Source organism: Nanorana parkeri, unplaced genomic scaffold (assembly GCF_000935625.1).
Source record: "Nanorana parkeri isolate BGI_ZX_2015 unplaced genomic scaffold, ASM93562v1 scaffold16, whole genome shotgun sequence".
NCBI lineage: Eukaryota > Metazoa > Chordata > Amphibia > Anura > Dicroglossidae > Nanorana > Nanorana parkeri.
The window spans coordinates 1133727-1150530 of NW_017306284.1; the positions used below are offsets into that span (position 1 = coordinate 1133727).

At 41.2% G+C, this 16804-nt stretch overlaps 1 protein-coding gene across 5 annotated transcripts in view; it reads left to right on the forward strand.

Moving 5' to 3' along the window:
* Positions 1–16804, forward strand: part of VPS13B (vacuolar protein sorting 13 homolog B) — a 761266-nt gene that overhangs the window by 668307 nt on the left and 76155 nt on the right. For all 5 annotated transcript variants that reach the window (XM_018559352.1, XM_018559343.1, XM_018559336.1 and 2 more), the window contains exons 43-44: positions 10129–10284; positions 12229–12492. In XM_018559352.1, coding sequence (XP_018414854.1) covers positions 10129–10284; positions 12229–12492 — 420 coding nt within the window. The remainder of the gene's footprint in view (positions 1–10128; positions 10285–12228; positions 12493–16804) is intronic.

The following is a 16804-nucleotide window of genomic DNA, read 5'->3' on the forward strand; positions in this document are numbered from 1 at the left end:
CGGTCAAAATAGTGCTTGCAGCATATTGACCGCACCGGAACGCACTGCAGGCAGAATGTGCCCTGTGATCCTGTGCAGGCGATCACATTGGGGCAGGAGGGTGTGGCTACGGTGCCATTCACTTTAATGGCCCGCCACGCCCCCTCCTGCCCGGCACAAAAATGAGCCGGCTGCAATGCGATGCAGTGCGTTACGGCCGGAACGCACTGTAAGTGGTCTGAACAGGCCCTAAGAGCCAGACACTGTGTACAGTGACACCGGAAGTGATGTAATGCACATCACTTCCGGGTCCAGTGATCGGAGGAGAGATCCGCAGCTAGAAGCCACTGATCTCTCCTCCGATCTGTCAGGGGAGAACCTCCACGCACGGCCTGGGCTCACACGAGGGACAGATGAGCCCAGGAAACTGACGGTGGCACCTGCGGCCGTGGAGGAGGGGGGCACAGCTCCGCAACATACAAGCGATTCAGCGCCTGTACAGACGCCGGATCACTTGTATTTAAACAGCAATCGTCAGCTGTTTAACACGGTACAAGAACATGGCTTCAGGAGCAGCAGTGTTCTTGGTATAACCACTTCCTGCCGATGACGCACAATTATGTGAACCCGCGGGAAGTGGTTAAAAAAAAACAAACAAACAAAAAAAAAACACGTGTAATGAAACACACACATATCTCACACACTCATTAAAAAACACACACATAGCTTCATTAAAAAAAAAAAAAAATCACACACATTCATTAAAACACACACAATAAAACACACACACACACACACACATTAACAATTAAAATAGTTATTTAAAAAAACGTCCCCCTCTCCTGCATACCTGTTTTGCAGGAAGGGGGGTTGCATCCCTGGGTCCAGTGGAGAATCTGCACTCTGGCTGATGCAGGCATACTAATCAATCCCTGACAGTTAGCAGAGGCACCACGAGGGAGCGATCAGTATGATCTGCATCAGCAAGAGATGCACATCATACTGATTCCCCACTTGACGACCAGGGAATGATTTTAATTCAATATATTGCCTGTTTGGCAATATATTAAATGAGATGTGGGCGCTTGCCAGGTTTAAAGATGGCCGCCGCTACTTGCGGCGGCCATCTTTAAAAATGAATGCACAGTGGAGAGATCCCCTGGGGACACCGGAGGAGGCATCCCGGGTGAGGGTCTGGAGCGTGCGGGCCCCGTTCTCTTCAGGTGCTGCAGGGGGCCCGGCCACATCCTGGCCTGTTACTTGTACGGCCGATACCCATGTAAGCTGCCCGGGCCCCTTACATCAATATCGGCCGTACCCCCCTGGTGGCGGCCCTGTTTGTCAGGCACACTGCTAAAGGAGCATGGCGATGGTGCTTCTTTTTATTACAACACTAAGACTGATCGGTGCTAGTATTGAAGACAAACTCTCCCATTGCCAGTTAGATTAAAACATTACATGGTCAGGCAAACCTCTTTTTTTTAGAATACAGGTGACAAACTGCAGAAAGTTTGCTTAAATGTTTGCACTGTACAGTTATTAGAGTTTTTTTCTTAACAAAACTTTCACTTTAAGTAAATTTTTATAAAAAACAGTTCTCTGCTACTGGTTTAAATGTTGTCTCTTCCTTTGTAGCCTAGCAAGTGGAAAGTAGAGACTTAAAAATGTTCCTGTTAGCAGCATCACCAGTTCAGATATATGGATGACACCTTGGTCAAAATCAAAACAGATGGAACAGGTAGTCACTGGATACATCATCTCAGAAGAAAAGAACATTACGTTCACAAGGGAGGAGTGCAGGACAACAAACTGGCCCTTTTAGACTGTGTCATATACATTGATGAGGGTGGAAACCTACATTTTGAAATGTACAGGAAACTCTTTTATACAGACTAGTATTTGCTGCTTAATTCCCACCACCTACTGGAACACAAGCATAGAATTATTAGAATTTTACACCCCCAGACTGAGACAGTGACAACCAATGTTAAGTCTTAGGACAAGCAATACAGAGAAATCTGAAAGCTTGTGCCTACCATACAGGGCCTTTTGTTAAAACGGCAAAAAACACAGAAACACAAAACCTACAGGAAAAGGGGAAAAGAACAACATAACCATCCCATTCGTGTATAGCAAGTCGGAAAATCGTTTAGGGGGATGTTCAACAAATTTTACATCCTTGTGTTCTAGCTTAATAACAGACGACGTACCCCAATCGCACAGGAGTTCCTGTTAAGCGTAATGGAGGGCGTAAAGGGAGATGTGTACAGGCAGTACAGGAGGAAGACAGTACTAGAAAACCAAGTCCAATTGCATTGTTTACAGAAAACACTTTTTTGGGGCTAGCCCATAAGTATTAGATTCCTGGAGACTGCTATCGAACTCCTATGGGCACCTTTACAATACTACTCTGTATTGCAATATTGGATATTTTTTGAGACGTGTTGCTGCCATCAATTTCAAAATGACCTTACTTTTTTTCTTAAAATGGTAAATTTTCTCAGTTTACACATTTGATATGTTTTCTATTTTCTACTGTGAATAAAATACGGGTTTATGGGATTTGCAAATCATTGCATTCTGTTCTTATGTAGATTTTACACAGCTTCCCAACTTTTTTGGAATTGGGGTTGTAAAATGCAAAAAGAAAAAAATCCTGGTACCTAAAGTGGTTTCCACCCAGCTTGGCCCTAACGCAGCTGGGCGGATCCCATCATCTACGTCGGGATCCGCTCCGGCTGCGGCGTCTCAATATACCGCGAGCTGTAGCTCGCGGTATACTTAGCTTAGGGTAACGGGAGGACGCTAGTTTGTGTCCTCCCGTTACCCTAAGGAGAACTATGGGGAAAAACACTGACCACATAGTTCTCCTTTAAGTGTGATAGGGACATAGTATGCTTTGGGCAAGGATTGCTATGACTATAGTTATACACACTGTGAAGCAATGCCTAGTATTAGGGTACAATTTAAATACTGAAATTAAAATGAAAAAAAAAAAGGCTCTGTGTGGATGCTAATGACAGAGTGGCATAACTGAACAGTGTTTGGCTATTATGAGAGATCATGAGACTTTTACATTACTGCAAAGCAGCACACATTTATTTATTTTTTTCCAGAGACATCTAGCACTGTTTTATGTGCCCTCAAGATCAAGCCAACCCGTTCACTGATTTCAATAGCTTGTGTGGTTCCCTGAGTTGCTGCACGTGTTCAGACAATAGGGGACTATGCATGGACCTCGGGGAACTGCTAAACAATAACAAAAGGCTTGTTCATGCTGTGAAATATGTATAAAAATAATAACAGCGCTGTTCCAACTTCATAACCTTTTCTGAGTTCCTCTGCAGTATGCCCAAATGTATATCTCGAGGCTCACTTGGCTCCCAGCTCGGTATTTCACCGTTTAAGGGACAGGCTCACGTTTGCAAGTTCATAATGCAAAGAATGCTGTTAACGTTGTACCTGTTAACAAAATGTTCTGTGAACTCGGGAGCTGATTGATACATAGTGTCCCAGAACATATCCTTTCTCATGCCAGCTAATAATGACCTGGGGAATATTTTACTTTTTTCATATCCAAGACCTTAGCACTATTAGAATATTATTATTTTTTCTATCCATCAATCTTGGTAACTCCATCAATGGACACATTTATCCATTTAGTTACTTAAGATATTAAACAGCTGCTCTGTGAAGCTTTTCCATATGCGGGACACTATCGAAATTTCACAGGAAGGAAAATATTGTATTTGTTGTAGTAAAGGAAGTTGAAGCTTGATGGGGAAAGGCAAAGATCTGATGCCATGGCCAATTATTAAGTATTGGTGAGAAATACTAAGCATGGTTTCCATATTCTCTTATCACTATTCTTGTCCCAGATTGACCATTTGACAACTCTGTAAATGCTAAATCGCTGGCCTGCCTGAGATTATCTATGATGTGGCCATCTCATCTTTTTTAAAATCTGTTTTAATTAATACATAAATGATCACTGCATTATATAACTGGTCTGCACTTGGCTGCATTTGTTTGCTCAATATTTTTTCAAGTTTATACATTTTATTGCTTCTTTATTTGCTTTATTTGCTTCTTTATTTGCGCTAAGCAAAATGGTGCCTAAAGGAACTAATGAAGGCTTACTTACATCATATAGACTGTTTATACCACTGCACGCATGGTCAGGTTCTGCATCTCTATAGTATAATTTGTTGACTCTCCAACATCAAAAAAGCCAAGGCTGGATTTCTCACTTGGTCACATAGGTCATGGTTTAGGGTGCCATGGCTGCAGGCCTCTGTGAATTTATGGTGGGTACTGCTTATTTGATGAAACCTCCTCTTCCTCCTGTATACTAATTTACCGTTTAATGACCGAGGCCTTTTTTTCCCCTTTTTTGCACTCATGTTATAATCCATATTTTAGGCCTGAAAATTATTTCAAAACCCCAAACATTATATATTTTCTACAGCCAAGACCCTGTAGAATAAAATGGTGGCAGTTGCAAGTTTTTTATGTTGCATGATATTAGCACAACTTATCAAACCCAAGATTTTGTGAAAAATAAACTTAAGTTAAATTTAGTGCCCCAAAACACAATAAAATACTATTTTTAAAATATAAAAGATGAGGTTACAACAAATATATAGATACCCGACATGCCCAGGTTAGAGATTGTGTGAGTCTGTGAAACGACGACAAAATGTAGTCACCCAAAAAATCCATAGACAACGCTTTAAAAGCCTCTACAGGTCATCATTTTAGAGATATGCATAAATATTGGCCCTATAATTTTTTCTCTCACTCGGGCATGCGCAGCGCTACCCAACATCATCATTTTCGTAGGTACCGCTTCAAGCTCACTCCCGTGATGGACTACATTCTCATGTTCAGTTTACTAATTTGTATTGAGATTGTAGTCCATCACGGGAGTGAGCTTGGAGCGGTGACTACTTTACAACACACAGAGGGACCATGGGGAACAAAAGTAGCCACCCTCCAGAAGGAAGGACAATGTCGGCACCAATTCAGAGATGGTTTGAGGATCTACAGCCGAGTGATACACAAAAAGGATACATTTTTGTTAATAGTTAAGGAACTTGAATATATTTTTAATATTTCATTTCTGAGTTTAGTGTCTCTTTTCTTGACATAAACAGAAAACACTATTTTCTCTGGGTGGCTTTCCTATTAGGTGATTTAATTTCAACAAAAACCTTGGTGCCACTATCTGACTTTCAAATAGCTAATCGAGAATGTTCCTGCCAATCTCTCTTACAAATTTGTTATTATCTTGAAAATACAGAGCCACATGAAAATCAAATATTCATATTTTAATTTAGAATAAATACTCAGATAAGGAAATGGTGCCCAGAATTCATCTTGTTTTCTGTTAGAGTAAACAATTAAAGCAACTTTAAATAAAAATAAATGGTTGCAATGGGTAACAAGGCATTTTTTGTTTCCTGGGGGAAACCGTTGACTGTATACAATGCTTGTAATTTTCTTTTGAGTGCAGTTACAAGTGAAATGTTAAGCTTGAAGAATGTGTTTCACAAGCTTGTCATCTTATTCACTTGGCCCGGTCAGCTTTGTCTTTAGTGAACCGTGGAGCCACAGTAGCATTACATTTGTAACGTATAGGGAGAGTTACCGTGCCAGCAAGTCTGTGTCTAGCAAATTTAAACAGACAAGTGTATTCCTCAGTGACAGTGAGTCAGCAAGTGCTGTGTTTATACGGCTCTAGTTCTCACACACGCTGGGACTTCATGCAGAAGCTATGTGATTCTTTCTGCTCTTATTTGTCTGTCTTCTAGTGTGCATCACTAATCCATTATATCCATCAAATTCACTATTATGTTAGCTGTATACACACAGTGGAGTTGGTTTACTAAAGAAGTAGAGGTTGTTTGCTTAGTAAACTGTATATTCACATTACAAAGTGAATGATAGTAATTAGTAGGGATGCACCGATACTTTTCAGATACCAGTGCCGATACTTGGCATTTTCATGAGAACTACCAGGGTAGCAGCGGTTGCAGCAGGGACCTGGCTCTGGCGCTCCACCACTGTCCTGAAATCATTAGTCTGTATTGTTTTAGAAAAACTGTCACATGACAATAAACAAAAATGTATCAGTACTTGTATCTGTGAGTACTTGGACAAGTATCAGTACTTGTACAGGCAAAAATGGCATCGGTGCATCCCTTTATATTTATAAAAACAAAATCATACATTAAAACAGAGATGTACAAATCCAAGGAGCTCCGTGTGCTCCTTACAAATGACAGCTGCCTCCTAACTTTTTAATTTTTCTCTAGTCTAGTCTTGGAGCTGGAAAAGTATCTGTACTTGGTATCGGTGCATCCCTGGTAAATACGGTAAATGTATGTTCACTTTGAATATCCAACCATGCGCAAGTGAAATTAAAGTGACATTGGAAATGTTTTCTTTTTCCCTCCCCCCAATGTTAGTGTAAGGACTTACCTTAAATAATGTTTCTTAATCGGATCTTCTTCTTTCCTGTAGTTTTCAGCTTTCTCTCCAGCGCTGCTGCGAGTCTCCGATCCAGCGCTGACTCCTCTGAGCTTGCTGGCACTTCCTGTCCCACGGTGTCTGCATGCGGGTGCACGCGTCCATATACTTACCTTGTGTCTCTCCCCGCGTCCCGGCCGTAAATGGGAACTGCGCATGCGCTCGCCCTAAGATGCTTTGCGGCCGCCCGAGCATTTTCACATTTTCCGGCGGGAGCGCGCGGGGAAGACACAGGTAAGTTTAAACCGTTGTTAAAGCCGGTTTTTTTAAAAACACTTTTTGCATATATCTACTGCTTGCTAGCAGTAGATATATGCAAAAAAAGCTGAGGGTTTAGAAACCCTTTAAAAGAAAATAACTTACACATGGTTGGATGATTGAAGGGAACACAGCTTTACTGTATGAACCTGAATTTCCTAAGCAAACAACCTTCCCTATTTTTGTTTATCAACGCAAAAAATATTTGGCCTGCTTGTCATCAATTCAGCAAGGTGTTGTAGAAAGGTGACAGAAGCAGGTTTGGTGTGATGCTCTTTATTGGCTAACCCCCCTGGGTCTATTTATCAACAATTTGCATAGTCATTCGCCCTGCGAATCCCTTTGAACGTTCAATTTGTGCAAATAGACGGGCAGAAATGAATTGTCTTAGTATCAGTTCTTTTCAAGGCGAATGTAATGGAATACAGCAGTATGGCCACTAGATGGAGCTGAGGAGCGTCGGAATAAAGTACAGTAAACTCCCTGTTATCCGGCATCCACAGGGATTGGAAGGTTCCAGATAAATGTAGTTTCTGGTTGCTTGAGAGATACTATGTAAAATAGGTCTAACTAATGCCATGCCCCCATACCATACCATAACATAAACTCTGTATTGACTTCATATTAATATTGAAATGTGTAATCAAAGCAAATTAAGACAAATAGACAGACGGAGGGGAATTTATCAAAACGGGGGCAGGCAAAATCTGGAGCAACTGTGTATGACAACCAATCAGCTCCTCTCCATTTTCAAATCTTACCTGAACAAACTGAAGAGAGAAGCTGATTGGTTGCCAAGGGCAACTGCTCCAGCTTTGATACATTTCCCCCCAACAATCGTTTCCAGGATAATACATGCCTCAGATCAGCAGAACAGTGAGTACTGGTTAGATGAGAGTTCGGGTTAGTTGAATACCGGATACCAGAGTTTACTGTATTTTTTTTTGTAGGCTCCATCTGGTGGCTGTAGTGCGGCATTACATTACAATAAACATTAAAAGAAATTAAGTTTATTTTTGCCATTATTTGCAGGAAAAGTTTGGAGGTTCACAGAGTTAATGGCTCTGTAAATTGTTTAAACCCCCAAAACCTTAAAGCTGCAAGAAACACCTTTAAAGGAGAACTATGAGGCGAGTGTTTTTCACTCAACCTCATAGTTTGAGCTGACCTGTGACAATTAAACTGTCACACGTCAGCTCTATAGATCGAGAAGTGAGCGAACACATACCGTCGCTCGCTCACTTTCCGATCATCTCCCTGCAGTGAGCGGTGACTGTTAGTCACGGCTCCCCACAGGGACCCCCCCACTGGCAAAGCTGGCTCTGCCTCTACATAGGCAAAGCCAGCTGTCACTCAAGCAGATGGGTGGATCTCAACAGCATTGTCGGGATCCGTCCCGGCTGCAGTGATATCGGTATATAGTGTGCAATAGCTTGCTTTATACTGAGGTTTGGGTCACGGGAGGACGCTAGAATATGTCCTCCCGTGACCCTTATAAGAACTATGGGATAAAAAGGTTACCCCATAGTTCTCTTTTAATCTGTCATCATCAGGCATTGTTGTCTTCATTCCAAGTTTGCAGACAGTGAAGTTTATAAAAATGTTAACTTCATAATATATTTGTTGCTCTAAGCTTTTAGCATCTGCTGTGTTTCCTTTGATGGGAGATAGTAGCTCTCCAATGCTGCAAAAGAATCTGTAAGATTGGTTGGCCATGGAGCAGAGACCTTGTGGATATAAATTGATATTACATATTATTTAGTTTTTTTCTGAGTTTTGTATCTGTAGCCTGCAGTACTATAACATAATTCCACTAACTTCTGTTTCTTTTCAGCTGAAAAAGATCAGTTTGTGGTGTGAATCCATATCAGCGTTACTAGAAGGCTTTCATTCCCGGCCATAAATCTGTTATTACCAAACAGCACAGTAAACCTTGAAATATCTTGTAGTGGTTAATAATGGTGATAAGATTACAGGCCGGCCTAGCTGCAGCGCAAGTGTCAGTCATCGCTTCAGAAGCCACCCACCGCCTGACTCTGTTGTGTTTGCTTATGTCTGTTTTCAGGCTGATGACAAGGACACTGCACATAGAAGGGGCTCTTCTTACACAATCAGAGTACACGACCTCCTGCAGTGCAAGCTAAAAAAAGATTTATAGCACAGAAAAGACCGAGTGATCTTTATGTAGGATGTTTGTTTTAAAGTGTATCTAAATCCCAAAACAAAAATTGAATATTTTGCAGCTGGCTAGTCCTTAGATGTGTTGGCTGCTTAAGGGCCCGTTCACACCAGATGCAGTGCCTTCCGGCCCGATACTGGCCAGAACGCACTGCCTTGCATTGCGGCCGGCTCACTTTTTTGTGGGGCAGGAGGGGGCGTGGTGGGCCACTGAAGTGAATGGCACTGTACCCAAACCCTCCGGCCGCAATGTGATCGGCCGCATGGGATCGCAAGGCGCATTATGCCTGCGGTCCAGTACGATCAAAATGCTGCAAGCACAATTTTTTTCCACATTGACCCATAACGCGCTGGTTCGCATTTGCTGTGTCTATCCTCCTGAGGAAGCCATAGTCGGTTTTCTATACCGTTATGGATGGATATCAAGCTATTTGTATATGTAAATATGGACCAGCATCTGAAAACTGTTCCCAGACATATATTTGTTTTATAAAAGGATTTTATTGTCTTTTTAAAAAAAATTAAGCAAGTATTTAATAAACATGAAATATGAATTTAAATCAAGCAGGTATGTTGTGTTGGCCCAAAAGCCCCTCTTTCCAATCTGTAGAACCCGGGTTAATCTGGCTCATTCATTGACAGTTACTAGAGTAGGGAAGGGTTAAAAGTAAGGAAGGGAATGGTAGAAAAGTAGGGAAGGCTTAAAAAACCCAGCCAGGTTATTACGTTACTATATTATATTACTTCCTGACCCAAAAAGGCAACAGGATCTTAGAGGAAATCTCCCAAAGTGAAGGGAATTCCGCTCCTAGGTAGGTAGGTCCTTCGATTTTGGATTTCCCCCTCACTTTCTTTCTCCATGACAATTGTCACCAGTACAAATAGAGGGATGAATCTTTCCAAAGGGGCCACAGCCAGTAATAAAGACGTAATAGAGCGTCTGAAACAAAACAAAATTGCCTAGAAATAAACTTTAAATATGCCTATAGAGCTCATGCAACAGAAGAAAAAAAATGAAGAGCATATAACAAATTGTGTGTCACCAAGGAGGTTAAAATATTTTCCCCCCTCAGGAAGCTGAAAGGCTTAAATCTTTTCATAAGAATGATAATGAATCTGTAATGACAGAAAGCAGTGTATTCATGACCCTAACTGTTTAATGGATGTTGTATCTCCCTGCAGCTGCTTCACATCTGTATCGAGGGCTGGGGAAACTGGCGCTGGTCAGAGCCCTTCAACGTGGACAACGCAGGGACGTTTATCCGGACCATTCACTATAAGGGCAGGACTGCAAGTCTGATCATAAAAGTGGAGCAGCTGAACGGGGTGCAAAAACAAGTACGTCCTCAGGAGATTCTACATTACATGTAAAGATGACAGTGTCACAGGGCAGATTGCAGCAATGCAAACATGGCTTTTGTATTTTACATTCATGCTGCCATCACAAGTAATCAGAAGTAGAAAACGGTTTCATTTTGGTGCCAAAACCTAATATATTTTTTGGGGGGGGTTGTGCTTTTACTGTTGTCAATGTCTCCGCTGAGGAGATTTATTCTTTCTCCTGGTGATCATTGTCTCTGGGACAGACAGAGATGGAAAAGCCAAAATGTGTCAGTTTTAAAGTTTACTGTTGTGACAGGAAGTCTTCGAATGGAACTTCAGTTATAATGACTCTCTTAAAGGAGATATGCCCTTATTTTGGTTTCCCTTTGGATTCCTTTTGTGTTTGCAGGACAGAAAATGAAGCTAAATCTCCTCAATGGGATGCTAGTTGGGTTTTCAACCATTTCCTACTCATTTCAAAACTAAGACTTTTGTCATCTCTTTAAACTGTTGAATATATATGTCCAGCCTAATGGTAGGCATCTCAAGATGCCCTTCATTATCCAGAAAATTCTCATCTGCGCACTTCTCTGATTTAGTTTCACTTTGTTACTTGGACCTGATTTAAATTGACACTAAGCCTAGGAGTTAAATCTTAAAAATACTTTTAATTACCTTAAGGCCTCATGCATACCAACACGTCGAGTTCAGCTGCATTTCATGAATGCTGCTGCCAGACTCATCCATCTTACTAACCATTCATTGTCTGCCGCTCCTCTCTGCCAATCACTCCACCGGCTCCCACTTCCCCAATGTATAAAATTCAGAATTCTAACAATAACATGCAAAGACTACCTATATCACCCACCTCATCTCAAAATATCACCCAAACCGTCCTCTTCGCTCCTCTCAAGACCTCCTGTTCTCCTGCTCTCTCGTCGCCTCCTCGCATGCTCGCCTCCAGGATTTTTTCATAGCGTCTCCCATCCTCTGGAACTCCCTACCCCAATCTATCCCCTTATCTCCTACTCTGTCCACCTTTAGACGATTCCTGAAAACTGCTCTCTTCAGGGAAGCCTATTACACCTCGATATAACCGTCCTTTCAATTACTTCCATTAAATCATCCCAAACAGTTATTACCTTTTGTATCACTTGCCACTCCTAGATTGTAAGCTCTCACGAGCAGGGCCCTCCCAACCCTCCTGTATCGAAATTGCATTGTTAACTGTATTGTCTCCCTCAGTTTTGTAAAGTGCTGTAAATTGTTGCTGCTATATAAATGCTGTATAATAATAATAATAATAATAATAACAAATTACGCCTGCCTAGGAATATTTACATTAGTCCTCCCAGGAGCCAGCCCAAGGCTTGCATCTGGGCTGAGGGCCCTTGAGAGGAGTACTGATGCAAGGGAATGTAATGTTTTCTTGAAACTATGTACAGCACCTTGCCTGCCCCTCCCACCGGCCATGATCTTCTCTTCTTTCAAAGAGAGGCACAGAGGTATAAATTTGATATGTAATGAAAATAGAAAGGTGGTGTTTAAACATTTCATTAGCATGTTGATGCAGGAAAAAGGAAGAACCAGGGTAGGATGATGCACTGCAAACGTCCATTCAATGTTCTGTGAACATTGACCTTTTGGCTTGATGTGGTTGAGGGGTTGTTGTGCAGGGTAGCAGATTCTGGTTACATAGTTACATAGTATTTGAGGTTAAATAAAGACATACGTCCATCAAGTCCAAATCTGTCATAATAATGCCCACTCCTGTTTATTAGGTCTGTCATTGGTCATGGTGTTCATTTGTTTTCTGTGATGAGAATAAGTGCTTCTGCTGTGCTAAAAGGAGAATGGCCTGCGTTTGTCCTTCTCTATCACATATGATGAAGATTAAAGTACCGTTTGTTTTTTTAAATCATTTTAATTTGTTTCTTACATTCCTTATTATTCCCCTAGGTGATAATCTGTGGAAGGCAGATCATTTGCAGTTATTTGTCAGAGAGCATTGAGCTGAAGGTAGTCCAGCACTGTGTGGGACAAGATGGCCAAGTTGTGGTGCAAGAGCATTTTGACTGCCTAACAGAGAAGCAGAAACTACCTTCCTATGTACTGGAAAACACTGAGCTTACGGAAATGTGTCTAAGAGCAAAAGGAGAAGAAGAATGGTCTCGAGATGTTTGCCTGGCTGCTGATGCTACTGATCACAGCTTCATCCTTCAGGTAAGTGGAAGTCAAGCATGCCCAGAAGTTTGCTGTTGAAGTCAGTAGGTTCAATTATACAAGCAATGCTAGGCAGCACTTAAAATAGAACTAAAGTTAAAAAAAAACTATTGATCGCAAGTAGAGTTTTTTGGGCAGTGTCTGTTACAGTTTTTCATTGTGTACACTGTCTGTGGTGCATTTGCAGTAACGTTAACATTTCTGCCATTTGCAAGATCCCAAGAATGTAGCCGGGACAATGTAACTCCATCACATATGCACAGGCATCTAAGTCATCATTGGTTACCCTATGGCCAAAGAATAGAAGTGCCAGACCTGGTAGAAGATGACAGTGGCTGTGGGTGGAGTGACGAGGGGAGCATAGACCTTACTCCCTAGTACCTTGCAATCCACCAGGGAAGAAGGTCTGCCATAAGTGTACCATAATATGCATGTATGCTTGCACATTATGCAAGAATTCTGTGGTCCTTTCGTAAATGTTGTTGGTCAATATACTGCGAATGTTATCTAGGAAGCACTGCAAAAATGTATTTAGCTGGGTCTCTTTGTGATGGGCTCACAGAGAGACCTTGATGCATAGGCCAGTAAAGACATTAATGTGCATGTTCAAGCACAGATACAAATTTGTTAAAGGAGAACTATGAGGTGAGTGCTTTTCACTCACCTCATAGTTCTAGCCGACCTGTGACAATGAGACTGTCACAGGTCAGCTCAGTAGATTGGGAGGTGAGCGAACACATACAGGCATTCGCTCACCTCTCGATCCTGTCACGGCTCTCTGCCGTGACAGGGGAGGGGCTGGATTCCCCCCTCCCCGCTCCGATCCGCCAGCGCTGACTGGCGGAACGGACGGGGGAGGGGGCGGGTACAGCTGGCTGTGCCTCTAGATAGGCTGAGCCAGCTGTCAGTCACACAGCTGGGCGGATCCCGGCACAATTGTCGGCATCCGCTTCAGCTGTGGCGTCTCAGTATACCGCGAGTTACTGCTCGCGGTATACTGAGCCTAGGGTGACGGGAGGACGCTAGTTTGTGTCCTCCCGTTACCCAAAGGAGAACTATGGGGAAAAGCCTTAACCCCATAGTTCTCCTTTAGGCCCCGTTCACATTGAGCGATTTATCGCGCGATTTTTGTAGCGATATCGCTCATATTTCCGCACTATATCGCTCTATGTAGCTTCACCAATACAATTCAATGTGGCTGTTCACATCTCGTCGCTCAATGTCGCTCAATATCGCTCAATATCGCTTGTAGCTCGTTGCTGGTAGCTTGTCGCTTCTACATGACCCTTTTTTAGAGCGATTTTGAGCGATATTGCTCCTGATTGCATACAGCCCAATAGGAATCGCGCGACACGTCGCTCAACGTCGCTCGATTTGCATGTCGCTCAGTGTGAATGGGGTCTTAAGAGGATGCCATAAACTATAGAGATTTTGGCTGGCATGGCAGCCAGGTATATACTATAATTGGCCAAATGGAAGATGTTGCCTAACAGCCGGTAGAGTCTCAATCAACCCCCACCACTCCCTTATGTGGCAACACCTAGGCCTAGCAGTGCAAGAGGTTGTTCAGACACAGTTTTGTCAAATGGGGAAGGAGTTAGATCTACTCTCTCTATACATACAAGTTCAACAGTAGTCTCTGATGGTGTCGTGAGAGGATGCGTTTCAGGTACTATGACATCTTATGTTGCATTATATAGTTACTCAACCATAATATATCTTTTTTGCAGCCACTACAGGTTTTCTTTCAAATATTCTCATTTTTATTTTACATAGTTACATAGTTACATAGTATTTGAGGTTGAATAAAGACATTAGTCCATCAAGTCCAACCTATTAGGATCTCATTCATTTAGTGGCTAACAACAGTTACATATATTGCATATTATGTTGCATATAATTGCATACATTTTACTATTATTTTTATAGGGAAACCATTATGATTTTGGGGTCAGTTCTTGTTTTTAATGTTTTTTAATCTTATGATTTTTTTAAACTCATTTATTAGATGTTTTTTTTTAAATATGTAGTTATTAATCATTTAACTAATGACAAATAACTTCCAGAGCACTATAGATTATCTAGCAACAGTACAGAATAAATATTCTGGCATTTGGCTCACTGTGTAAAGAGAGTGGATTTCACTATCTGTTTTTCTAGTAGACTTTAAGAGGTTATTCCACACTGTGGCCTATATTCTGAAGCCCATTCATAAAATGCAGGCCACGGTGTGGAGCCTGCAGTACATCATTATTTAAGGTAGCAGAGAAAACTCCATGCTTGGAGGAGAGGCCGGTCACATGACTAACTCTCATCCCAGCTTTCTTTTGTTTTCTCATTCTCTTTAATAGTGGGACTCCAAGGCCAGAGGAGCACTTAGCATATTTACAAAGCATATGACTTGTTTTTAACTTTTAAAAGCAGTAGAATGGTCGAGGCAAGACCATAATTTTGCTTTTTAAATGGACCCCTAAGACATACTAATTGGTATATGAGTAGAAAATAAAGAGAATAATGTATTCAAGAGTATAGCTTTTTTTCCCTTCTCCAGTCTAGTTTATAGGGAAGAGAACCTAGTCAGACAATTGCATTTAAAATACAAACAAGATGTTTTGAAAGTCCCAGAAATCCCTCACATTAAGATTTTGGCGCGAAGTGTTTAGTTATGCTCAAGGCTAAAAAACTTTCACAAATCAAGAATATGAAATGATAGTTTTTGAGTTTTGTTGGATCTTTAATTAAGAAATTATTGCTGCAACTCAAGTAACAAAATAGCAGCACATGCCTCGAAGAATTTTCTAATTGACCAAAATAGTAATTTGTTTGTACTGTATAAATGTAATTCCATTCTCTCTGTGCTCCAAAGAAGAATGCACTCATAGTCACAGCCTCGCTTTACAAATCGCCCTCCAGTCGCTTATTGCGGCGCAGGAATTCAAATTGTCATCTTTGCTATTTATTTTTTCAGAGACTTGCCTAAACATCCACTGCGTGTGGGCACAGCTATATGTGTATTATTTATATACTGTGAGATTTTTGTTGACATTTCAGTTCAAAGATTTTCTTTCCAAATGTCACAGGGTTGGGGAACATGCAGCACGGTTTCTGGCGTCTTTAAATAATTTCTAGGGACCTTCTGCTGCTGAAGCCTACTGAAGTAATGCAGAAATATATACCCGTTATGACATGTTTATTAAACTGGAATGTCATTTATGTAATTATCGCTGTTCTGTATTAAAGCAGACCAATACTTTATAACCAAAAATAATACTTGTAATGCCGCTCTATTAAATTAAGCAAATGATACAAGAGACTGCAAAATACCTTTTTTGGCTCTTTTTTTGGTAGCTGGTCATATAGATAATGCTTGTTCATTGGTCATGTGGTCTCAAAGGAGAGGTCACTGTTGATGCAAAACCTGACCAACCAGCTCCCCTAATGTCACTTCACCAAACCCATCAGCAAACACCAACAACCTTGTCTACTAATAATTTCTTATTCTTAAATGTATTTCTTATGTGATGTAACCAAAAGCTACCATTCAGAATACATTCTGCTGAGTTCAGACCTACACAGGATGGATTCATATTGGTTTATATAGGTTACTACACTTAAAGTGACTCTCTGTCTAAAATAAAGGTATCCCTGCCATAAAGTCATTGAATAATTGCAGCTTCTGCTGTGTACACCACCAATCTCTGCATTAGTGACGAGGAACCACCTACTGAAGATTCTACAGAATCTGACACTTCTGGGAAAGTCAATTTCTTCATTTACTGCTGCACATTCCTGCCACTAGCTCCTACACCACTACAAGACACAGTATTGGCAAGTATTGACAGTGGGTCAAACCAATAAGCACAGCCGGGGCCCAGAATATTGTCACTCCTGGAAGTGTCATAATCTGCAGGATTTTTAAAGGGCGGTTTCTCTTCACTACTGATGAGATCAGCAAGCAGGCAGCAGGATAGGTCAGTATGCAATGTCTTCTTTGCAAGGAGCCACTTTACATTGGACTTTATTTTTGCAACAGATTGGCTTTAGATGCATTAACCCTTATGAACTAATATTAATTAATCTTGTACTGGTCTGACTTCAGCAGAATTTACTCTTAGTGGTTGCCCAGGGGTTACATCACATAAATACATTTAAGAATAAGAAATAGTTATTAAACAAGATAAGCATTCAAGATTTAACATTTAATGCGATTACTCGTGATGGGGGCAAAGAATGATGTGAATGTATTTAGGTTTTCTGTAAAGCGCTGTGTATGTGTGTGTGTGTGTGTATGTATATATATATATATATATAT